The sequence below is a fragment of the Silene latifolia genome, chromosome 10, assembly GCF_048544455.1.
Source record: "Silene latifolia isolate original U9 population chromosome 10, ASM4854445v1, whole genome shotgun sequence".
Lineage (NCBI taxonomy): Eukaryota > Viridiplantae > Streptophyta > Magnoliopsida > Caryophyllales > Caryophyllaceae > Silene > Silene latifolia.
In genome coordinates this window covers 44062838-44089771 of record NC_133535.1, presented here as the reverse complement: position 1 = coordinate 44089771, position 26934 = coordinate 44062838, and the positions used below count along the sequence as shown (strand labels likewise).

The 26934-nt window shown below is 32.0% G+C and overlaps 2 protein-coding genes across 2 annotated transcripts; both read right to left on the bottom strand.

Annotated features, from left to right (window-relative positions):
• Positions 1-2331: 2331 nt before the first annotated feature.
• On the bottom strand, positions 2332-4735 carry LOC141607522 (uncharacterized). The gene is made up of 4 exons (XM_074426879.1): positions 4730-4735; positions 4128-4134; positions 2981-3120; positions 2332-2877 (listed from the first exon to the last, which is right to left on the bottom strand). The coding sequence occupies exons 1-4, from the start codon at positions 4733-4735 to the stop codon at positions 2332-2334; spliced, it is 699 nt and encodes a 232-aa protein (XP_074282980.1).
• A 5578-nt stretch (positions 4736-10313) lies between these two features.
• On the bottom strand, positions 10314-17328 carry LOC141605567 (V-type proton ATPase subunit c''2-like). The gene is made up of 4 exons (XM_074424394.1): positions 17096-17328; positions 16927-17004; positions 13410-13580; positions 10314-10831 (listed from the first exon to the last, which is right to left on the bottom strand). The coding sequence occupies exons 1-4, from the start codon at positions 17221-17223 to the stop codon at positions 10660-10662; spliced, it is 549 nt and encodes a 182-aa protein (XP_074280495.1). The 5' UTR covers positions 17224-17328; the 3' UTR covers positions 10314-10659.
• Between the last annotated feature and the right edge of the window lie 9606 nt (positions 17329-26934).

Below are 26934 nucleotides of genomic sequence, written 5' to 3'. Positions count from 1 at the left end.
CTTAGGTGGACCACAAAGGAGTGGTCGTTGTTAGTGGCGGCGACGGTGGTTATCGGTACCATGGCTCGTTAAGCATTGAAGTTACAAACGTATACCATTAAAATTTCACTCCTGGACCATTAAAGTTGCAAACTTAAATTAAAGAAATTATAAATTTTTACATTATTACAAACTCTTATAGTGAAATGGCTAAAAAAAAATTAAAGTTTTACTCGTATATCATTAAAATTTCACTCCTTCAACACTAAAGTTTCATTCATAAATCAGTGAAAATTAAATAAAAAATAGTCACAATTATATTATTACAAACTCTTGTATTGAAAATGAGCTAAAAAATAATAAAGTTTCACTCGTATACTATTAAAGTTCCACTCGTTAAACATTAAAATTTTATTCATAAATCAATGAAATTAAATAAATTTTAGTCACAATTACATCATAAATTCAATTTTTATTTATTAAATTGGCCTAAAAAAATTAAAGTTTCACTTTTAAGCTTTAAAGTTGAACTGTATACTATTAAAGTTACATTCAAAAATTTGTTAAATTAAATTAATATTAATCACAATCACATCATTTCATAAATTCAAATTTTTATATTAAAAATGGCCTAAAAAAATTAAAGTTTCACTTCTAAGCATTAAAGTTTCACTCGTAAAACATTCAAGTTATATATAAAAATACATAAATTTAATTTTTTATTTACAAAATGACTTTAAATAATTAAAGTTTCAATCATAAAGAATTAAATTTGCTTTCACATATTAAAGTTTCACTTTTAAAACATTAAAGTTTCATTTCAAAAATTGATTAGAAGTCTCAAATCTCAACCATCAATCTAAAAGATCTAATGGCTTAGATTAGGACTTAGGGACTCAATTATTTAGGTGGACTCATTTGAACTTACCTCTATATATATATATATATATATATATATATATATATATATATATAACTGGGTTGAAGCATTGTGGATGCGCCACGTGTCAACCCAGCTTTAAATACAAGTATTAGTTACAGCTGAACATTAAATATAAACATAATAAATGCTGTATAAATCTCAGCAAAACATTAATTATAGCTTAATAAATTTTATTATAAAATTACATTACATAATTACGGTGATTTGATTCTAAATTTATTAAAAAGTTATTTTGATAAAAATCCTAAAATGTAAATAATTACGTTTATTGCGAAAATGCTTCAAATTGAGTATAATTTTCATTATATTTATTGAAATATTTTGATTTGTAGAGATGATTAAAGTGAGTGTCTCATAATATTTTATGTTTACGTAAAAAGATATTTTGAGAAAGTTATAAAACTTAGATCATTAAATCCTAAGAAAAATATATTTGGAAGAGTCAATTAAATCCTAAGAAAAATATATTTGGAAAAGTCGTTGTACTTCTTAAAAACGTAACTTAAAAGAAAACTACTAAGAGATAAGTTTTTATGTGGTAATGAAAAAAAATATATTGCGAAAAATTGAATACATATGAGATTTTGATAGGTTTAAATAGTGTGATAACAAAAGTATTGATAACAAAAGTATGTGTACGACTGTACGAGTATGTATGTACACAGTGATCGCGAATGCATATGAATAATCAAAACAAAAGTAATGATTATTAAATAATATAGTATTATAGAAGACGTGAAAAAGCAGAAAAAAAAAACGTTACATTTTTCTTTAATATCTTCAATTAAAATACGTATACTTCAAGTATAAATATTGATTATGACTAGCTAAATGTATTACTTTTAGTTAACAATTTTATATGTTATATTTTAAATACTTTGAAGTTAAACCTCAAAAAATATTATTTGAGAAAGTTTAACCTATTTTATTTACAGGTAAACTCTTAAGCATCATTTATATATATAGTTGTTTAAAAATACAAAAGGTGCAATTTTTATAGATATGTTTGATACATAACAGATGCAAAACACAATTAAAACATTTGAATAAGTTGAGTTTGAACTCTATATGTTTGATACATAAATATCACACGTTATATATAAGAAAATTAAAAATTTCATAAAATTATATTCACATTATTTTGAACAAATATTAATTGATTTGAAACCTAACGTATTGTGAAATGATATAATTTGAGAACTTAATGTTGACTGTTGCATTTTCGAATAAATTTTATTTTAATTAATATGATATTTGATCAGTCCCAAAATAATTTATAAAACGTTGATCAACATAATTAATTATCACTTATTATTTTTTTTATTTTTTTTTTTTTGCAAGAAGGCATATCCATCTTATTCATCCACTAGGGGTAAAGAAGGAATTAGATCTTACAAAAGTAGAATCCACTAAGAGGAATAACTTAAGACATCCACTATTTCATCACTATATTGCTCATATTTAAAGAAAAATTTTGCACTTATAGCATATTGAAGTTGCTTCAGAAGAACATCCACCTCAGTATCACGACCCCTGAAAATTCGCATGTTTCTTTCTTGCCAGATCATATAGACAGTAGCAGCAAGGCAGCATCGAAATACACCCATCTTCCAATGCTTTCTAGCTTTCCTACTACGGCACCATTCCAACTCAGTCCAAAAGTTATCCGTCCTACCCCTGATCTTCAACCAGTGCAGGATCTTGCACCATAGACCAGCAGAGAAATCACATTTGAAAAATAAATGACAGTGAGACTCCTCAGCATGCTTACACAGGATGCACCAGTTGACCAAAGGAAGCCCTCTACGAGCAAGGCTGTCAACAGTAGGGAGTTTAGCCTGTGCAGCAAGGGTACTGATAAAGCCATGTTTAGGAATAATGGTAGAGCCCCATAAGATCTTATCCCATCTGACTCTAGCATACTTAGTCCGCAAAATCTCATACAGTCTAGACACCTGAAAGCAACCACCTTCCACACACTTAACTATCAAAACCTGAGCGAGCAAAGAAGAATGCCTCCAAAGAAGTCGCACCAAAATATCACGCACCGCAAAATACCTCTCCAACTCTCGAATGGTGAGGTTTATGATCGCCGATCCGGATGGTTACAAAGACGCAGATTGTATGCAGTATTCCATTGGACCCAAACAGAATCAGCTTGGTCCATGATTCTCCAGATCCATTTACCCAGGTTAGCTCTATTCCAGGATAAAATTATCACTTAGTTTTAATTAAAATTGTATGTATTTATTTTAACATATTGAAAATAAACCTAAAAAAAATTAAATTTGAGAATAATTTATTTTTATTTATAAGTAAAAATATTAAAGGTCTTATATAAATTATGTTATTTTCTTCAATTATAATAATTAAATTTTAAAATAGGTCGCGCAAAACGCGGGATACTACCTAGTATATATATAAAACTGGGTTAAAACGTTGTGGATGCGCCACGTGTCCTATACAGCCTTAATGACAAGCATTAATTACAACTAATAATTTAATGTGAACATAATAAATGTTGTATAAATCTCAACAAAATATTAATTATAGTTTAATAAATTTTATTATAAGATAAAATTAATTAATTACGGTGATTTGATTTTAAATTTAATAAAAAATTATTTTGATAAAAATTCTAAAAAGTAAATAATTACGTTTATTGCAAAAAATGCTTCCAGTTGAGTATAATTTTGATTATATTAATTGAAATATTTTGTATGTAGAGATGATTAAAGTGAGTAACTCGCAATGTTTTATATTTACGTAAAAAAAATATTTTGAGAAATTTATAAAACTTAGACCATTAAATTCATTAGGAAAAAAATATATTTGGAAGAGGCATTGTATTAATATATACCCCTTATAATACGTCGTAGTAGTATTTGACTTTTTATTTAATTAACTTCATATTTTAATAATTTTACATTAATAAGTGAAAACGACAGAGTATGAATATAGAAAAATAGCAATCCCAAGGAAAATATATGCGCATCATTCATGTACATAGTAAGTAAGCATTCTGCATACACACCTCATATGTATTTCCAATATACATTTAAAGTATTTAAAGAGTCTTCTATTGCACTACTTAATGCTACCGAGTAAGTGCTACGTACATACATTGCATTCATAACACTTCTCCCCTCCCTTCACAAGACAAAATATCTCTTTAGTTTATTTTTGCTATATACTAAAAAAAAACCTCCAATCTACAAATAGACAAAAAATACGTTTTTCAATTGCCACGTTCACATAATTACATCTATAATACAATTACTCGATTTGCAGATTTCCTTTTCCATGCCAATATTGAATATATGATTAAACTAAAAAGTTAAACCGATGAGGTGTACTGCGAGGTGAAGCTCAATTATCCATAGAGAACGCATGTGCGATGTTGAACAATTTATAGCGCAAAGAACATCTCCATTTATGTTGTAAGAGAATAATACAGAGTACTTTGTAAATGGATATCCTCGAGTCTTTTGTTAGCAATTTCTTATTTTTATTTATTTACGTAAGATATTGACTTTCATACTGACAAAAGCGTTTTAAGCATTTTCTTTGTTTTCTCAATTTCGGCTACAGCTTTCAAGTTCCAACAACACTGAGAAAACGTTTGTTGAAAAATATCGCACCAATTTTGAAACCAGTTTGTTATTACTACAGATTCATTGTCAAATGGAAACATGTGTAGTTTGTTTTGTTTTAGATAGAGATAAATATGAGAAAATTCTAAAGAGATGAAGTAAGATGCATGGGAAGAATTTTGTATGACAGATCGAACAAATAAACTTAATGTACCTCCATTGTTAGCAATAACAACTTACAAATATGATGTACTCTTGATAAAGTTTATAGTTTTCATGTTTGTTAGTAGTAATTGCTTATTTGTTTGCTGCGCAATTGATCGTCGATGGCACGATAGTGCAATATGGAGTACAAAATAGTCATCATTCAGTAGTTGGATTGAAAAAAAGAGAATGATGTCGTAGAGAGGTAAACCATAAAATAATAGATATGGTGGACTATATACTATCAGTTAGGTCTTATGAGAGACCGTCTCTCACTAATTTAGTGGGAGACATAATAGGAAAAAAAGAAATTTAATGGGTCCATCACCCCATCATATGAGAGATCTCTCAGTAACGCTATTGAGAGATCGTCTTTCCGGGATTTTTGTGATATACTATAGAAATGGGGGTGATGAGGGAAGAGATCAAGAATGACGCCAATAGCAATGGGGCTGATAGAGGTTTCTTTAAGAATAATGAGTACGAAAACAAGTGATTTGACTTCATATCCTAATTAAGTTTAAATTATAATTAAATTTTAGGGGGTTTGTTGATAACTCACAAGAATGGGATACCATACTTATGTAAATATTAGAATTGATTTACCATTAATAATTTAATATGCTAAGAAAATGTAAATGATTTTGATATATATTAAGTAATTATATACTCCGTATATGTTTTTTTATATGAAACACCTTTGATAAAATTAAATTACTACGGAGTATAAAGAAGAAAATTGTTGTGTAAATGTCATAAGGTAAATCTAATAATAAAATCATTAATATAAATAAAAGCCTAAAGGGGAGAGGCTATAATTAGATTAAGATATTCGTAATAGTAGTAACAATGACAATAACAATATAAAATAATAATAATAATAATCTAATTTAAAAAGTTACTCGAATCAATATTGGAAAAATCAAAGAGACGAATTAAAAAGTGAAATGGAAGAAATGGAAGGAACAAAAGTAGGAGAGTCCTACAGGCTGTGATGGACTGTACTGGTTTAAAGCTCCCTGAGGATGACATTTTGCATTGGTGTGTTCATAATTCTGGCTTGAAAATTCAGCGAGGGGTGAAGGTTGCTTTGGTTATAAGCACTTTGTATCAAGTATGGCAGCAAAGGAACAAGTGTAGAGTGGAGCAGGTTCTGATGAGGCCTCTGTATGCTTGGCTCAATGGATCAGTGAAGACATGAGGAAGAGAATAAGGGAAAGAGACAAGAGTCGGATGACTACACATGAGCTAGATTGGTTAGGCAATTTAAAATTTACTTAGTTTTGAAGTGCTTTGCCTTGCTAGTATGTAATTGACTCCATATTTTTATATATAATATACTCTCACATTTTACCAAAAAAAAAAGGAAGGAACAAAAGTATTATCGGTGATTCACCACCCTATTCAATAGTTTACAATATTTAGTATTTTTTTCTTGCCAGCATTCATTAACTCAAAATACAAGAAAATTGTTTATTTTTCAAAGAAAGGTCCTTTGGCACCAGGAAAATACCTTTCATGATATTTGTTCAGTCACAAATTTATTTATAAAACGTTTATCATGCATAATTCATTATCACTTATTATTTTTAATTAAAATTGTATCTATTTTATTTTAAAACGTTGAAGTTGAACATAAAAAAAATTAATTTGAGAAAAATTAATTTATTTTTATTTATAAGTAAAAATATTAAAGGTTATATATGAATTATATTATTTTTCTTCAATTATGATAATAAAATTTTAAAACAGGTCTCGCGAAGCGCGGGATACTACCTAGTATATATATAAAACTGGGTTGGAAAGTTGTGGATGCGACACGTGGCATATTCAGCTTTAAATACACCCATTAATAACAGCTTAGTTATTAATTACAAGCATTAATGTAGCATCAACATCAACAATAATTTAATAAATTTATTTATGAGATTAAATTAAATAAATAATATAGTTAATTTTAAAAATATTTTGAGGAAACTTACGAAACTAAGATTTTAAAATTTATCGCGAAAAATGCTACCGTATGAGTATAATTTCATTAGAGTTATTAAAATATAAATTAAATGAATGTGTACTCCCCAAAGATGAAATGTACTATATTTTTTTAATTTAAATGCATGTATGTAGTATAATACAAACAAATTTACGTAAGAGTTGGGTATGTGTATACATTATTTTTATTTATTTTTCGCATGTATCTAAAAATTCTATTCATACAAAATTAAAATTGTCAAAATACTATTTAAATATTTTTATACCGTGGAGTTATGATAACAAAATTTTAAAAGCTTATCATGCAAATTGAGGGTTTCATAAGATAATTTAAGCATTGAATTCCACATAGTTCTTTTGTATGCAATTTCTTTTGTTTAATTGAAAAGAAACGAGAAATATCATGATTTCAAGTGGGTATACACACTATGGTCAATTTCTTTTGTTTAATTGAAATTGAAAAGAAACAAGATTATCATGATTTCAAGTGGGTATACACATTGTGGTAAAGAATAGGTATGCACATTGTGGCAAGAAGTGCATATGAATAATCACAATAAAAATAATGATTATTAAGGATATTTGTGTTATAAGAGATGTGAGAAAATAGGAATCATAATTCCTCTTTTTAGTTATTCTCAAATAAATGTTGTATACACGGTACCATTTATAAACCATTGTCTATTACTTACTTTATATATTTTATTTAAAAATACTTTGAAGTAAATCAGTAAAAAAAAAGATTTGAAAAAGGTTAATCATTTTATATTTAAGTAAAATATTAAATGTTATATATCAATTATATAATTTTTCCTTCAATTATAATAATAAAATATAAAAACAAACCGTGCGAAGCACGGGATACTACCTAGTATATATATAAAACTGGGTTGAAACGGTGTGGATGAGCCACGTGTCTTATATAGCCTTAATGACAAGCATTAATTACAGCTAATTATTTAATATGAGCATAATAAATGCTGTATAAATCTCAGCAAAATATTAATTATTGTTTAATAAATTTATTATAAAATTACATAAAAAAATATTTTGATAAAAATTCTAAAATATAAATAATTACGTTCATTGCGAAAAATGATTTCAATTGAGTATAATTTTGATTATATCTATTGAAATATTTTGATATTTTACATTTACGTAAAAAAACATTTTGAGAAAGTTATAAAACTTAGACCATTAAATCCGGTAAGAAAAATATACTTGGGAGAGTCATTGTATTTATGGTAAATTGATAAACACTACCAACTTTAGTGCTCTTTTTCATAATCAATACCAACATAATCAATAATTAATAATCAATACCAAAATATTGACTTTTTTCTACGATAGTTACCAAGTCGCCTTCTTACTCTAGTTTTTTTTCCTACTTTAAAGGTGCTTTCATCTAAGAGAGGGATTTTGAACGTGGGTGAGTGAAGATTTGTACTTGAATGATGACTTTTTGGACTTTTTCGAGTAGGTTAAGAATGGATTTTTAGGCGACTTGGTACCTATCATAGAAAAAAGTTAATATTTTGGTATTGATTACTAATTATCGATTATGTTGGTACTGATTATGAAAAAGGGTCCTTATATTGGTATTGTTTATCAATTAACCCTTGTATTTATTAAAAATAGAATTTAAAGAAAACTACTAAGAGATACGTTTTTATAGTGTGAGAATGAAAAAAACTATATTGCGAGAAATTGAATACATGTGAGATTTTGATAGGTTTAAATAGTGTGATAAGGAGTATGTATGTACACAGTAACACATTAATCGCGAGTATATTTAAATAATCAAAACAAAAGTAATGATTATTAAGTAATATAGTATTATAATTGCCATGAAAAAGTAGAAAACACGTTACATTTTTCTTTAATATCTTCAATTAAATATGTATGCGTCAAGTACAAAATATTCATTATGACTAACTAAATATTACTTTTAGTTAAATATTTTATAGGTTATCTTTTAAATACTTTGAAGTTAAACCTCAAAAAAAAAAAAATTGAGAAAGTTCAACCTATTTTATTTACAGGTAATTTATTAAACTTCATTGTAGAAAAATAATATAACTGATAGTTTTTTTAAAAAACAAAAGGTGTAAACTTCTTATAGATAGATATGTTTGACACATAGCACTTACAACACACAATCAAAAGAATTGAATAAGTTGAGTTTGGATGCTATATGTTTGATACATAAATATCACACGTTATACATAAAAAAAATATAAATTAAATAAAATTATATTCACATCATTTTGAACAAATATTAACTGATTCGGGACATAATGTATCGTTAAATAATATAATGTGAGAACTCAATGTTCATCGTTGCGTTATTCGAATAAATTTTATTTTAATTAATATGATATTAGATAAGTAACAAAATTATTTATAAAACCTTTATCATACATAATTAATTATCACGTATTAGTTTTAATAATTAAAATTTTATGTATTTTATTTTAAAACATTGAAGTTAAACCTAAAAAAAAAAAATTGAGAAAAAATAATTTATTTTTATTTCTAAGTAAAAATATTAAAGATCATATATGAATTATATTATTTTTCTTCAATTAAAATAATAAAATTTGAAAACAGGCCGCGCGAAACGCGGGATACTACCTAGTATAAAAATATTAATTGCACCTTAACTATCATTTTAAGATTTTGGTGTAGATAGACATCATCTATTACATACTTCGTATGATGTTTGTCTAATACTCCCATGCATGAAAATTCAAGGGCGGGGTAAGAAACAAAAGTTTGGGGCAGCAAAACTCTTCTTATAGACGGTAGTTTAGTATTTTTGTTAACACTGCAGTTTTAAAATTTTCGAATAGCAAAAATTAATAATTTCAATTAATTTTTTGGGATTTGGGGCTTCTCTTCTCTATTAATAGTAATAAAACCTCAACTCCCGGTTTTTAAGAGAGAAGTTTACATAATCATCGAGTCTTGTATGAGATAATACGCACAATTAAGTTGCTAACAAAACTCTTAAATATGTGTACAGTATCAAATAATTTGATTGTCAACATATAACCGCATTTTATTTAAAGGAAATTTCAATTTAGGTAGCCGAGAGCTGGCAAAAATCCAATTTAGATGCCTCACGTATTTAAAATTCCATTTTAGGTGCCCAAATAAATCACTTTTGAAATTCTGATGGGCTTTGATCCTTCCCTCAAGATCCTAGGGAAGCAAATTCGTTTTGTAAATAATCGACGACCTACAACTCGGAGCGGCAAAGGAAAAAAATGAAAGTTTCTTCATTGGAAAACCTTTTTTTTTTTGAAAATGAGTTTTGGCCTCGTTCATTATTCAACCTTTGATAAAAAAAAATCACTTAAAAAGAATAAAAAAGGTAGACAAATGATCGAGCAAAAAAGGATAGTATAGCAAAAACACAGCTGACTAGATGTCAACAACCTTTAAAAAAAAAAAAAAAAAAAAAAAAAGTAAGTGAAACTAAAGTCTAGACGATGATACTCCAAAAACGGGTTCATTCACCAAACTGCCTTAATTTGTTTCCTCACACAAAAAAACACAAATTATAGCCTAAATGATTGACATAAGCTTCGAAACAAGGGTTCAAACCTTCAACTAAAGGCTGAAGGACAAAAATAAAGCTTTAATTTCACATTAGTTTGTAATACAACAAGGACAAAAAAGCGATAAGTCTCGCGTGCATTATTAAGACAAAGTAACATGTAAGGAATAGCCTTGTTCCTCCAAGTTCACTGCACATGCATAACAAAATACCGAACATAAACCCAACGCAAAACCATGAAAGCCCACTATGTTTGGGTCTAAAATGAATATTCACAGATTCACATTACCAAATGTCAATGAGATGCGTGTTTCACAACACCATGATTCCGGTAGCTCAAGTCGGGCGCATTGACTACGTTACACAATTTCAGATCAAAAGACACGTTATGCCGCCTTAGCTGGCCATGTTGCTTGGGCAGACATAATGATACCAACAATCACGCCGAACAACCCAAGAGCACTGCCAAAAATCTCTATCACTAGGATCTTCACGAAAAGGGAGGAGTTTTGAGCATCAGAGAGAGCACAACTGCTTCCAATTACACCCACACATATCCTGTTGTATACCAGATTAAAACCTCAAAAATCAAATCAATTCCCAAATTAATCAGGGATTGCCTAATATGAACCAATTATTTAAAATTGTCAAGTAAAATAATGAAAAAAAGGACAGGGAACACTAGTAGTATGCAAATAAAAAATATATTCACTTGGGTGCCTTAGATTTGAGCTAATTCCACTTCGGTACCTAGAGGTTTCACTAATTCCACTTTGGTACCCAAGGTTTCACTAATTCCACCTCGGTGAACCTAAGGTTCAAGATATTGAGTCCTTACTTGCCGAAGGTTTGCAAATTCTCTCATTTGTAAACTATGTAGCATGGTAAATTATCATCTAAACCAATGATGATTTTCAATATATTAAAGTGAGATAATAACCATTAATGTAAATATTAAAGTGTAATTTCATGCAAATATACAAAACCTTGCTTTATTTCGCTTAAAAATATGGCGGATTTAATGAAAATACGCCAACATAAGTACAAACTTCTAAAAACAACCCGAGTTTTCTACTTTCATTTACATGACTCAATCTTTATACTCCCACAAAAATCTTTCATAATATACCGTAGTGAGGATCATCAACAAAAATCTTGACAGAGCAAAATATTTCCATTTCTAAAAAGGTTAGAGAATTTCATCAAGTATTAATATATCTTTTCTGAAAATTCATTAGTTTAGAAATCTAAAATACAAACTATTAAAAGTAGTTAGTGGCTCTTCACAACACTTTATAGTGTCCTGCCGAAAATCCACCAAGTCCTTTTATAAAAATTATGCATTTGTATTTTTTTCCAACACTGAAATTGGGGAGTAATTGATTATAATGTCCTGCCGAAGATCCACCAACCCGGCTGCCAAAAAAAATCCACCAACCCTACAATTTAGAGGTGATCATGGGTTGGGCCTATGCGGGCTTGTGCCGAGTCGGGATGACAAAAACAGCCCATATATGCGGGCTGGGCTGGGTCAGGCCAAATGTATGGGCCTATTTAGCGAGCCCAAACTCGACCCTTATGGGCTAAATTGGGGTTTTGGGCCTAAATGGTTTTTTCAGGCCCAAAAAGTTACGAATTACCGAAGGAGATAAGTGGCATAATACCTCCAAATAGTATTTCAAAAACATAGTTTATAAATATTACAAAAATTATGATGAAGTGCATATGAATTATTCTCCGAAAATATAGTAAAGACAACCATCGGCACATTAGCATGCTTAATCATGTACTATTAGATATACTTTAGATATACTTTATGCTATGGAAACATCGTTTTTAAATCTCAATAAATATATACATGAATTTGTAAAGAGTTGTTTATACTTTAACGTACTTGAACAAACTTTATAAGAAAAAATATTCCCTTATTAATTACTGTGGGCCGGGTCGGGCCAAACGGTTGGCCCAAACCCAGCCCAAAAATAGTTTGGCCTTTTTTAGGCCTGTCCATGGCCTTTTATTGGACCAAAATAAAAGGCCCAAAATAGTAGGCTGGGTCGGGTCGGGCCGATAGGCTTGGGCCATTTGATCACCTCAACCCAACATAGATCCTCCTCCCTTCAAAGTATCAGATTTTCAAAGTGTTAATTTATAGCTTATATTTTTTTTTTTTGAAGGAATATAGCCTATATTAGATAGTCTACAAATTTAAAGGCCAAAGTCAGAGATATCATATATATAACTTGAAATTAGAAAAGAAAAACTTTTCAAATGTGTACTTTTTCGAAATCATCCCCTTATGATTGGAGAAACCTTATCCGAAACACGATACAAACAAGCTATCGGGAATGAAATGTTTCCCTATAAACATGATAAAAACAGAAAAGAAAATTATTGGAAACACACCACGGGTTAATATACTAAACGTGTCATTGGGAATAGCGGTCGTTGGATGATTTGTTTCTTCTCTCATGGAGCTGCACTAGACACACCATTGGCAATAGCATGTTTGTCTCATGTCTAAATTGAGTTGGAATTGATGTATCTCACCATTTTCACAATGACGTATCTGTTGTTAGAATGATTTTCTACTTCTCAATCCTACGGGGACACTATTTTGAGAAACTAGTTTGACTCCAACGCAAAACGATAATTATTATTTTTAAGCATTATTTAGAAAAAGTCGATATAAGTTTAACCATTTGTGTTTATATTTTCGAGAAAAAATAACGACTTTAGAAAGAAATGAAAAAATATAACAAAAAAAATTAGTCGTAAAATTTGGGAGTATTTCGGGAAAAGACACATCACATTCGGCCATTTGGTATTCGGTAGGATACCGCAAACATGGGATCATTTGCATGAGTTGTCTTTTTATTAAAGGTGAAAGGTCGAGTTATGTTTGTAAGATTATTCAAACATCCGGTTATTTTTGTTAAATTGGCCTAAACATCTTTGGTTAATCAGACTAAATTTTGTTCAAAGTTATCCTTTAATTAATAACTCAAACCATGAAGTGTGAGTAGTCTAACAACTAGCCACTAAAGTGCAAATACACATAAAGATAAGAAAGTTTAAAATGTAAGAATGCAGATTGTGCATGCATAAATCCAAGTCAAGTAAAGCAGGAACTCACCCACAGACAAGGTTGGCGAATCCCACAATGATCCCTGACGCAAAAATAGCGTATCCTGCTCTAAGTGACTCAGGCGCATATATTTGTGATGATGGGACACTCTCTAGCTTCGTTTGCAAGATGATAGCCACAATTACGCCATAAATTGCAACAGCTTCACAAAAGATAACACTGGAGCAAAGAAGCACATAAGTTGAATAGAATGGCTGGAAATAATAAAAAAATACACACTTTTAAAATACAAGCCATTTCAATGATATCACTGCGCTACAAAATGAAATGAGACAGTAGACAAATGGTCGTAAATGATCACATGCATAAAATCAATCACTCTAGCATAATTAATCACTTGAAAAGAATCACTCCACCATCTTCCAAGTCCAATATCCCTTGTCAATGATTTGACTCTTTCGGTGTAGAGGAGGTGGGCAGATAGTATAAGTGTATAACTAGAGTCATACACTAAAATAAAACAAACAGCTTTAAGAAATGTTAAAAGTGAGCCCCATTTTTTGGTTTGCAACCTCATTGGTTCCCATTTAGAAGCTTCCTGAGAAGTAGTTACTATTTACTAACCACCACTCCTGAGACCTTACGCTAGGAGTAGATTATCGTTACAGAAGTTGCTTCCGTATTTTGTACATGGATAATGTGTAAGATTGTGTATCCCATTTGAAAAATTGTTTGACCTGCTTGTTGGGAATACACTCTTGTTATTGTGGATAACCTTAGAGAGCCAGAGAGTAAAAAAATTGTCTCCTTCATTCTGTTAGGTAAGAAATAGTATTCACTGTAATGAACTATCAAGGGGTGACATCAGTATATAAGAAGACACCATGAGCATTTTACCAGACTTCCCACATGGTGACATGAATCTGTTAATGCCACAGGAAAACTGAAATAATCTTACACCAATCTGTTAACGTGAGCAGCAGTAAAGCAGAAATCATGGCAGGGGATCTACGTCGCCTGATTCTAAGATTTCTTCCTTATTCCCCTAGTGGTGTGATTCACTACTTCTCCATGTCCTTTTCTAGTAAGTTTCAAGACTTTCATAGAGAGCACTCATTATATTTCAAAATATGCACTCACTTAAAATTTAGATTTGAATAAATACCATATCAAAAACAGATAATGAAACCTAATATCCGCTAACCCAGCATATTGATAAATAACCCACACATCTAATAACACCATTCTACATATGGCCCCGCCTGATACTCTCCTCTCTCTTCCATTCTCGCCAATCATGTTTAAGAGCTCCATATCCTTCATCATGCCACACATCTCCAAACCAAGATAAGAATAACACCTTCAACGATGTTTTGTGAAAGGTCAATTACCAAAGACACTAACGTATGTTATGTGTTTCATTTCCAATGGAGCCTCTTTGGTTCTTAATTATGATGGAATAAAGCAAAATATCTAACTAAAGTGAATGTGCTTCTTTCTATTGTGAAGTATCATTCGAAGACAACCTCTTTGTGTTGCTAACATAAGGGTAAGGTTGCAGACGCCGGACAATGATTAATTATTGGCCTTGTGATTAGTTATTGGCTTATAAAGTATTTTCTTTGTCTACAGATATGTGAGAAGAGGAAGTTTTCGTCCAACAATATGTTCAGATAGATAATAAACTCTATCATGATTGATTCATCAAGCGGCTATTTTAACATCATCACTATTTTAAGTAAATATTGATCAAAGTTGACATTGTTTGAGCATTATCTTTTCATGATGTTTGTGAGGAAGAATGGGACTTGGAATAAGCTATGAGTATCTTAAACGGGCACATGTCTCCAAATGTTAGACTCGTTAGTCGTCACGATACTGCCTTAAGATGCGACTCTGTCCTAAAATAAAGGATATGGAACAAGAACACATCTTCAAAACAAAACGTTAAACTAAAAGTATGAAATATTTATAATCTAGTGAAATAAAGAAAGACGCGAGACATAAGGCTCAAAATCATCGAAAATCAAAATATACTACATGTTTCATATACGATTCTTTTCTCTAGTTTGCCTTTAGATTACCAGATTCCCTTAAATATCGGCGAATCACAAACTGATTGCCGCGTATTTCATATCTGAATTATGTCATAATATGATTAATATCCAATATTAAAGTGTAAAAAGTGTGTATTAGTGCGTATTTGCGTATTACGTATTTTATTGGATTGTACTACAAATTAGGCAACCATGATTTTCCTCCATTTACCTTTACTAGAAGAAGTATCTGGTACGGGTTCCATAGTCATACTGGATTCCATACTCATATCAGAGAGTGGTGCCGTTCATGGGTACAACATCAAAAATGAAGTGTCAAAGTAACACAATCAATCGTACAAGATGAAAAAGTAGAATATTGTACAAAACAAAATAATCAGCTCCCCTAAATGAACAGCACTACAGTATGTGGATATTTCTAGTAGCCAAAGAACACAATCATTTTAGAGCTATGTAAATCTTTCCCCGTCAAATATGTAGTAGCTAAACACTATGAGAATATCTCCAATGTAGGAACTAGCAAGCCAATATTGAGGTCTTCCCCTTTGCTTCAAAAGTCTAAACTATAGATTTGTTATCCTTATTCAAATTACGCCACACAGTACTGAGCAACCAAGACGTAACCTTTGACGGGAGATAAAAAGAGGGAGCAGGGGGCAGGAGAAGAATGGACCAATACCATTCCTTTCCAATCTTTCCTGTGTCAGGGACAATTTTAATATGTCTTGTAGGAGGGAAATAAGAGATCCAATTTCCCTCCTTTCGTTCCCCTCCAACTCAATTTTGCTGCCCAAACACGGAAACTGTTCACCTCTCTTCGCTCTAAATCAACATAAACTCATTTGCAGTGATGCCAATCAGCCCAGAACACTGAGAGGAATACAAATTCAGCTGAAACCAAGTCCTATAGCATAACCTAAAACCACATTCTTGCATCTTTACTACCTCCGGTGAGACAACGTAAAGTAACTAAGTGTTTGTAGTGAAAACATGGTACGCAAGGCTTTGTAATAATCTAAATGTCTAAATAAAACCCATCTTCATTACCGTTACCTCAATGTCTCTCAAGGGGTTCCTTCTTCAAGCGGGTTAAGGTGGTCAAACCTATGGATCAAGTTCCTTTAAGCCCCTTTTGATATACCCCATTAAACAATACTACTATAAATCTTTCTTCCCATAGGAAAAGAACATGAATGCCAACTTGCCAGGCGATCTTAACATTAGGATAATTTGATTTTGTGATAATTACTAGCTTAAAATGTTCCAAGAATCTACTCCCTCAGCCCATTTGTTTTTTGATATACCCCATTTGTTTACCTTTTTTATTCTTTTTGAGGACTGAGGAGTATTTTAATCAAATGATTAGGAGGACGGAGGGAGTATCTTTTAACAAAGAGAATATCCTTAAATCGAAATTATGTCAAATAAAACTCATAAAACAAAATGATCATAATTCAAACAAAAGCGTTGATAAATTAATTAAACGACATGGAAAATAAAAATCTGACCTGATAAGATTCTTAGAGGTGATTCTAGGAGCTTTGATGGCAGCACCAATCAAACTACTCCCAGTAATGTAAATACCCCTGTCAAACCACAAACCACAAACCACAAATCAAAACCCAAATGAAACAGATACCCAATTCAATAAAATTAAGAAGCGTAATTGTTCAATACCAGGCAGCACCGAGAACAGAGACGCCGATAGAGAGGGCGATGCCGATAGCGGCGTAGGTGTAAGGGGAGATCTGAACTAGTGCTCGACCCCATGAACTCGCTATTACCACTGTTGCTGTACCCGCCATTCCGATCAATTTTCTGGGTTTTCTTTTATTCTTTCTGCAATTTTAATCGATGTATTATTGATCTTGTCACAGGATGACAAAGGAACCTCATATCAATCGGGTTGGGTTTCTCTCGGATTATTTCGGGTATGTTGTATACGGACTATTTCGAATCGGTCATGTTGGGTTGGGTTCGGGTTTTGAGTCAATATCGGATGTGCTGTTCTCGGGTCATTTTGGGTTGGGTCACTTCAGATTCGGGTGTGCTAATTTAATCCCTCCTATACACCTCCCTTCTCAAATCAGACTTAGCTAATTTTTTTAGTTTCTATATCAGGTAATCCCTCCTATCCACCTCCCTATACACAAAGAAAAAAAACAATTAATTAAGGGTCGTGCTTTTTCACATACGGATTTTACTCTTTCACATACACATTTACGATGTTACCCTTGTCATTTTTTCTCCATCTCCCTTACCCAAAACCAATTAACCATCCTTCCCTTCCCACCCCACCGGTGTACCCTCCCTCCTGCGTACCCCACTCTCCGGCCTACCCTCTCTGCTCTGACGTCCTCTCCCATACTCCGGTAGAACACTGAATTTAGTCCTCACCAAATTCGAAAGAACGCCAAATCGAGTCCTCACCAAATTAATCCAGTTTTAGTGGGGATGCTTTGTAGTCTGGTTAAATACTCCTCTGCATTCACGATTAAGACGATCTCCTTCAAGGCTCCCTATAACCTTCGAATAAAATTTCTTTAATATCCACGCCAATCTTCATAATTTCTTAGTTAACCCAAAAAATGATTTTCTCAATTTTTCTCAAATAAAAAGCAATTGATAAACATACTCCAGTAGCAGACTAACAACAATGAAATTACATTTAATACCCCCTCCATCCATTAGAATAGTCTCCGAATTTTCTTTCTAGTCCACCGCAAATCAACTTTCCCCTTTATAAATCTAGTAAATATATTTAGTGAATATCTCAAATTTCTTTTCTCATAAATTTAATTAACAAATAAATCAATTACTAATAATTTACTCCATTAATTAGCGAACTGAGATCTATGGTTGAAGTTGCTGACTCAATTTGATTACTTTTAGGGGAACAAAGTAAGATAAAAAAAAAAATTGGAGTTTATTTTCGCAGTACAATTTTTACTCATTTTAGTACTTTTTACACCAAATTTTCCATCTGATACCCTTGATTAAAAAATACATCAAACAATAGAGAGAGAAGAGAGAGAATTAGGTTTGATGTATTTTTTAATCAAGGGTAGCAAATGAAAAATTTGGTGTAAAAAGTACTAAAATGAGTAAAAATCGTACTGCGAAAATAAACTCCGTAAATTTAGTACCCTTACTAAATTAAGTGCTAACATTTTCGCAACTCTGATTAATTTCGAGTAACTCATTTGAGTTGGGTTGGTCTAGCCACATTATAAACTCTAAGCTTTTTTATCCACCAATTTCGGTTTTCGATTTCCATTCTCCTTTTCATCTAGTAAAGTCGAGAAAAAGGAACATACATCGGATGTACTATCTCAGACCTTATTTGTTTTTGAGTTTATGTATATTTTTTCCGAGATTATTAAATTTTATAAGTTATATTTTAATTTTTTTTCCGTCAAAACTCAAATTTAATTGAGCTTATATGTGAGTTATAATATAATTTTTTGAGTTTAATATTTAAGTGAATGGAGTTAGAAACCTTATATTAAAACTCATATATAATTTTAAAATCAAAACTCAAAAACTTTATTATAATGCTAAAAACTATACAACTCATAGTAATACATCGAATGTATAATCTACTTATTGGGTAAAGTATCGTCTTGGACCTGCGTCAAAGTGGTCAACATAACTTTATGGGAGAACAAAATGGATATATATATTATATATAGACCCACACCCGAACAAACGTGCGAATAAAAATGTGTAGTTCTTTGTTCCGGTCGTCCTATTGACTAATGACTATATCCAATTCAAAAATTTTGAACCTCTCAAAATGAACATACAAATACATACGCAACAATATGACTTGCGAGCTTATAGAGTATACACAAATTTCTCATTATCTATTTTAAATTTAATATAGGTCAAATACATATAAAATTATATGATAAGTTGTATAAAAAATGCTTAAAAATTTGTCCTTATTATCACCATATAATAATATTTGCTCTGTTTTAAGATTTAAGATACTCCATCTTAAGCATAGAGTATAAGCTTATACACCCACGTTTACAATCATTTGAGACACAAATTCTTATTTCAGACCGCAAGATCCGTCTGAAATAGTAAGACGGATACCGTTTTCTCTCACAAAAAACCCATTTAGGCAATGAGTGGGAAAGCACATGGGGTGTCTCATCACCTATGTGCTTCACACTTGTGAGAGGTCTTATTGTTTCAGACGAAACTTACAGTCTGAAGCAAGACGGACTGTATTTGAGACGATGATCCATCACGCTGAAGGGACCATATTTTAATAATTGAATTTGTCAACCTTGAGGCCAAAGTTGACTAGTCATGCATTTTGTAATTAACTAGTCTTAAACCCGTGCAAATTACACGAGTTTATTTTAACATTGTTATTAAAAAGTGTAAATATATCCGATTAAGTTTTTTATGAAGTCATATTTAAGGGGTTAGTTTTAATTATCGAATCTATGTGCAGTAAATAGATTGTACATCAACTATCTAAAAAATATAGATATTTTAACAATAAAGTGACCAAAAGTGCATTTAAAAATTTATATAAAAATACAAATAATAGAATTACACTAATGCACAATAATGTTAAGTGATGATATGATTCACGTAACTTGGCAAAATTCTTATAAATACACAACGTGTAACTTACGACGATCTCTCGCCTACATTGTACCCTCTTTTAGTCTCATAAATAGAAGTTCCTCCACGAACTTAAAACAATTCGTTACTTTGGATCAAAACCGGACCCAAGATAAATGATAAGTTTATGTTAAATGTGAATATAAAAAAATATTTACTTTTTATATAAAACAACCATTTTTTTTTTTTTGAGGGAGTCTAAAACAACCATTTAGATAACTTTAATATGACCTGTTTTCCGACCCTGCATTTAAATGATTGACCTGAATAAGGCTGTATTATGACTTAACCAGTGATCTGACCCGTTTAACTGCTCAAAATTTTCATATAAGTGTAAACTGGTTCAATTCATTTAAAAAGTGACCTATATATCCAAACTTTTTTCACTTACATCTCTAGCCGATATCACCCATCTAATAAGTTTTCAACTTTAGAATGGGTTAATTATTATTATTCTACTTGTATAAGACAAATATACTACTTTTCCCTATATACTATACTTTGTTTATTCTAACTACTTGACCCGTCTTAAGCTTAAGACGGGATATTGGGTCAATTCTCGTATCATTCTTTTGCCGAAATTGGCCTACGAAATATCTTCTAAAACGGACCTATATACTTATCACTATGCAGTCTACACTCACCCCGTATAAACTTTTTTTTTTTTTTTTTTTTGATTAGGTTAAACGCTCCTCTTTTACCCTAAATAAATTACTCTTCCACCTTAAGCCGCCTACCTCTTTGTCTCTTAGCTCATAATATCATACTCGTAATTTGGGCGCCACCGTGTGACACCCAATTTGGGCGCCACCCTCTCACATGGGGTGAGTGGGACCCCTTCAATAAAAAATGGTTGTGAGAGGGTGACACCCAATTTGGACGTCACCCGGTGACGTCCTATCCCAAAATAAATCAGACCCCATAAAAATAAAACCGTAATTATATATTGTCGCCTAAAAACTCCGTTCTCCCTCACTCAATCTTCACCCTCAATGTCACCATTAGTGGTTCATGAAGTCTAACTATAAAGATTTCAAAAAATGTATCTATGGACCGTTTTTGCAGCAGATGATAATCGAAATTGTCAGTTGATTTAATAGTAGAAGGTATTTATTTTGAATTTATTTATAAAAAAAAGTTCCTTGGGGTATTTTTTCGTATTTATGTTATTTGTCTTTGTTAATTGATCATTGTTTTGAGTCATTTTTTGCCCCAATATTAGTGGGTTTTTTAAATATTATTTGTAAAATGTTGGTAATATGGTTATTAATCAACAATTAATCTCTCAAACATAGGGAGAGTCCATGATTGGATAGATACAATTTGTAGAGGATGAATGATATGTAATTAGCATGAGTAGCACAATTTTGTATGGGTGACGATAATTATAATATAATACTTACCTTTTCCCAAAAAAAAAATCAACAATTAATCTACAATGGTTAATTAATGGTATAAAATTAATAATTGAGTTATTAATGAGCCAGGCACAAAGCCTGTATTACGGAGTATTCATCTCCCAAATTAAATTGCACTAAAGAACATGGGTGGCCTACATAACAAAAAAAAATGCTTTTTTAGAATTTCAACTTTCAATCACAGCTGACACATCAGCTCTGTGGTTGTTCTTTTAATAAAGAGGATAGTAGAGTCATTAGTCATTGGTCAAGGGATGTTATGGATTTATGGTTCATCAAATCTATTTCTGTTCACAGTTGTCTAAAAAAAAAATTATTTATGTTACAAATATTAGTCATATTACCTTGGACTACTCATATCCTGTTGAAAAAGACCTCCATGATTACAAGAATTGAGAATAGAAAAATTGTGGCTTCTTTGGGAACTGGAATGTATTCTGCAATTTTCCTTTTGAGAGAAAAAGTATATGAACTATGAAGTAATAGGGCTAATGTCTTTCTCGGCATTTCCTTGTAGACCTGCAATTATTGAGGTTCAAGAAACTATGCCAATTTTCTTAGGCAATCTACGGAATTAAGTTGGGTCTCTTTTATCTGTAGTTATTGTGTAAGACGGTTGTGAGACGGTCTCATTATGTAAAAAGATAACTCATTTGTTAGTAATAAATGAATAACCTTTTTTACAAAGGTGGATCGGACCGTCTCACGGTGTGAGACCGTCTTATACAATAATTTGTGCTCTTTTTTATGTAGATTTTTGTATGGTTTTAAGTTTTAACTAAGTTTATTTTTTAATTCCTAAAGTGTCGTACTTTCCCTAGGAAAGTCGTGATAAATGGAAAATTCTTTGAATTTCGCTTACTGTTCACATCCGCAAGGATGTTATAGGCTGATTTATAATCATTCTAGTCCTTTCTTACCTTATAAAAAAAAACACAAATTTTTAAAAAAAATTACCTTGGACTACATTTATTAGGGGACCATGAGAACTACTTAAAAAAAGATGGTTGTTAAGCAACCTATGAAATTGAATATGTTGCCGTTCATATAACCGATCTAGCGGCAAACTTTCATTGTATTACTTTTGCTTATGTTCCTAGAATTTGTAATAAAGCCGCTCATAGGATTGCTAAGCGTGTTATTAATATGCAGGTCTCGTTAACCCGATTGTCAAAAAAAAAAAAAAAAAAAAAAAAAAGAATATGTTGCCGTTCATTGGTTCACTTTCTTTTTTTTTTTTATACTATCTAACAAAAGATTTATCAATAACAACTTTCTTAAATATTAATAGTTGGTTCACTTTTAACGTATTTCCGGATTCTTAAGTTTTCCTCGGTTTTCAAAATCGTTTTGATCTTTATTCTTGATTTAAATTCTAAATTTTTATAAAAGAAATTCGGATTTCGATTTTAAAACTTATAAGTTTACCTGACTTTTGTATTATGTTTCACTCCCCTTTTGTTTTCCACTTTTTGTTTTCTATTTTTTTTTCGCATTGAGGTGTGCGTTCACCTATGAACGGTTCCAAAGGATGATTCATGTCAGCCGACCCCAAATTATTTTGGGATTAAAGCTCTGATGTTGTTGTTGACTATCTAACAAAAGACAATGAGAACAGCTGATTTAGGATTTTAGTTATAGTCAGCTTATGACTTACGAGTATTTAAAGAGTGTTAGTTTTTTATTAATAGGGTATTTTTATATGATTTTTTATTATGGGAGAGCGTAAATTATTTCAATTTTGCTTACAATAAAGTCATTTCTATATTTCATCCATTATAATTTATTTTTTGAAACATTTGTTTTTCTCCTCAATATCTCTAAATATGTAAGTATAAATAAATATGTAGCCAAAAGACGACATTTTTTGTCACAGTTCTGATGTCTAATTTACGCACTTTTACCCCTCTAACTAGCCTCATTTTGCATGCTATTTAAGTTATTTATAGTCATTTTCGTAGTCAATTACTTTCTATTTATTTTTCTAGTGCATTTCTATGTGTTTTGTAGGAAATGAGCTAAAAGGGGCATAATTCTCGTCTTTTATGCACATTTAGGAACAATTTGACGATATTAGAAGATTAGGATGAAGAGGAGACAAGGCATGAGAATCCATAGACCTTAGATGCGAGATTTTGGGAGTGCACAAGGCAATCCCCATGACCCTGGCCAATCCTCATTGTGCTCTCCGCATTTCCGCATTATTCTAACCCTTCACTTAACCCTAATCTTATAGTCAGTATATAAAAGATACATTGTATTAAATTGGGGTCATGCCGTATTACCCTACCATGACACACTAGGTATAATTAGATGACATAAGCAAATTAACAATTTAGGCAAGATACCACCAACGTACTCACATGCGCAAGGTAAAAAAAATAAGCCAATAACATATGAGACAAACAAGTCTAACAACCAATATCAATGACCAGAGCATATAATAACAACCTCCAGCTATTGGAGCGCATATCAAATGTCTCCTCATAACAACGCGTATTGAATAGAGCAAACATCATTAAAGCGTATAACGATTGCCTCTAACTGTCAGAAATGTTAACTACTGCTTTTGACTGAGAGAGTGTATAACAACTGCCTTCATCGGTGTGGATTGCATAAAACTACCTCCACGGTTCTATGTATAGTGTGTCACCAGTGTATATATGCCTAAGGCCTAGCTAGACCCCTTGATTAGATAACATGCAATCAAACATAACGTCACTCAGAACCCAGAGCATATATCAAATGCCTACGGCCATCCCAAACATAGACCTATATAAAAGGCAAATCCCACAAGGGGTTGACGATTGTTCATTCCGATTTATACATAACTTATACCTCTCGTCCTCTATATCAACTAGCAATCATATAAATAAACTGTGTAACTAAATATAGTATTTAACATGTGAACAATTGTTATTGCTCTCTTACAGACACTCATATTCATATATCATATATGTTAGAGGTGGTGTCTTAGGTTTGAAGGGCGAGATTGACTATGGTGAAGATAACGATAAGAAAGCCGAGAAAAACTCTTGATTATTGCTCTTTTATAGACCAGTTTTAGGCCTCACGAGCATTATGAGATACTTTAATTTGTTACCCTTTTTTTCTTCTCTCATACTTACTATTTTATTTTGAAATGAAGCTTATGTAAAAGAAAACGTTTTCCACTCCTAAGTGAGACAGTGAAATAGATAGTACAAGAAATGAAAAATTCTCAGTTTATACTTTTCTCATTTTGAATTATTATCTGTAATAATTCATATTAAATGAGGACGTTATTTAGGCGAGGTATCAAATTGAAGATGCCGATTGATAAGCTTACAATAAATAACTAATGCTTAAAGGATTTAAAATACTACTTATATCAACATGTGCGCTTTTTTTTTTTTTTTTTTTTTTGGAAGCCCATGAGAAGACATACACAGTTAAGCGTGCTTGTTGGGAAGTAATCTTAAAAGAGGGATCTCTTGGGAATGTTTATGGGATGCGAGGTGAGTGAGGCTAAATTCGCTAGAAAGGACTCATGTTGATCTGTAAATCAAATACAAAGCCTTATGAGCTACCGTCAGTAACTCTTTCTAATCCATGTTAGGTCGGGGTCTTACAAATGGTATCAAAGTAACCTTATGACTCTGTGGTTATGCACCTAGCGGGGGAGGATTCTGGGTTAGCATTATGATGTCAAGTGCAACGAGGACGTTGCTTTCTTTAGGGGTGTCTGTGTGACACCCCCATACTCCAAGTGCCTTACCAGGACCACTCAGGTATAGGAACATCACCATCTCGGTTACCCGAGGCAACGAATATCATAAGACAAAAAAGAAACGTACTTTAAAAGTAAATATAATTCAAGTGATTACATGTCTCAAACCCAAAACTGTTAAATGAAATACAATTCCAAAATCAAACTGTCTACTATCCAAAACTGAACAACTAAAGGACATCGCCTGACACAGCGGAAGACTCTTCTAACTGCAAGTGATGACTCATCCCAGCTAGCCCATATGCATCATATCAAACTTGCTCAATAACTGCTCACCATCCCCGAATGGATCACCACAGTTTTACAAAACAAACAACGAGGTCAGTACTAATTACACAATACAAATCACGATAAAATAATGCCAAACAGCTCAATCATCACATCAAACCCCAAACTCCATAATCAATCTCCACACAACTGACTACACACTAAAGTGTGTAGTCCTGCCAGAGTACCCATCGTAACAGATACTCCACACCGCCAGTGGGGGACCGCAGCCGTTCCCACCTAAGCCCCGCTCATCTCCATCGAGCGATAAACCCATGTTCCTTAATGTGCATATCCCTTATGTGGCGGGTTCCACAGAAGGCGAATCAAGGGCGTGAAGCCACTCCCGCAAGTGACTCCACTCAGCCAGAGACGCACCCCAAAGATCACAGATAGATACAACAACAACAACAACAACAACAACAACAACAACAACAATCAACGATAATAAACAACAACTGCCACAACTGCCAATAGTATACTTTAACAACAATCACAACGAAACCACCAATCACATCATGTAATTAATACTGAGTATGGAAACCCTACCTGGAATGCAATCACAAATCAGACGATCTAGCAGCTGTCTCAAAACCTCTCTTCTAGGAACCCTCCTCCTATACACATATTCATACAATTACTACCACAACAACACAATCATAAAAACCCCCAATTCCCAAATTAGGTTTTAACTAACATTAACCAAATGCTATAAAAATAATATGTAGAACTTACCCTTGACGCAAGGATCACAATGATATAAAGAACAAAGGAATCCGACACCTCTAGCTCCGGGATTTGCCAATAATGCGAATGAATCGAACAACGTACTTTGCAATCTCTCTTTTTGTGTATTAGGTTTGTAAAAGTGTTTAGGAAAAGATGACGGAGTATTATATATATTAATCCGCATTATTAACAAAACCCGTCAAATATCACCCGATAACCGACTTACTCGATCGAGTAAGTCACGTACTCGATCGAGTGCCACTTACTCGATCGAGTGCCAAGGCTACTCGATCGAGTACCCTACAGGCAGACTACTATTTCGTATACCAAAACATACTTACTCGACAAAGTAAGCCCCACTCGATGGAGTACCCAAAGACTCATAAAACCGTAGTATTACAGTGTGTGTGGTTGGGGGGGGGGGGGGGGGGGGGGGTAATACTCCATGTTAACTGAATACGTTATTTAGGTAGGGTGCCTCATTAAAGAGGTCCATTGATAAACTTAAATGACTAGTACTTAAAGAGATTAAAAATACTACTAATATAAATAAAGTGTACTTTCTTTTGTAAAAGCCTATGATAAGAACTCTGAACTCCACAATTAAACGTGCTTGTAGGAGAGTAATCTTAGGATTACTGACCTCCCGAGATGATTTCCAGGATGCGCATGAGTGAGGCCAAAATACG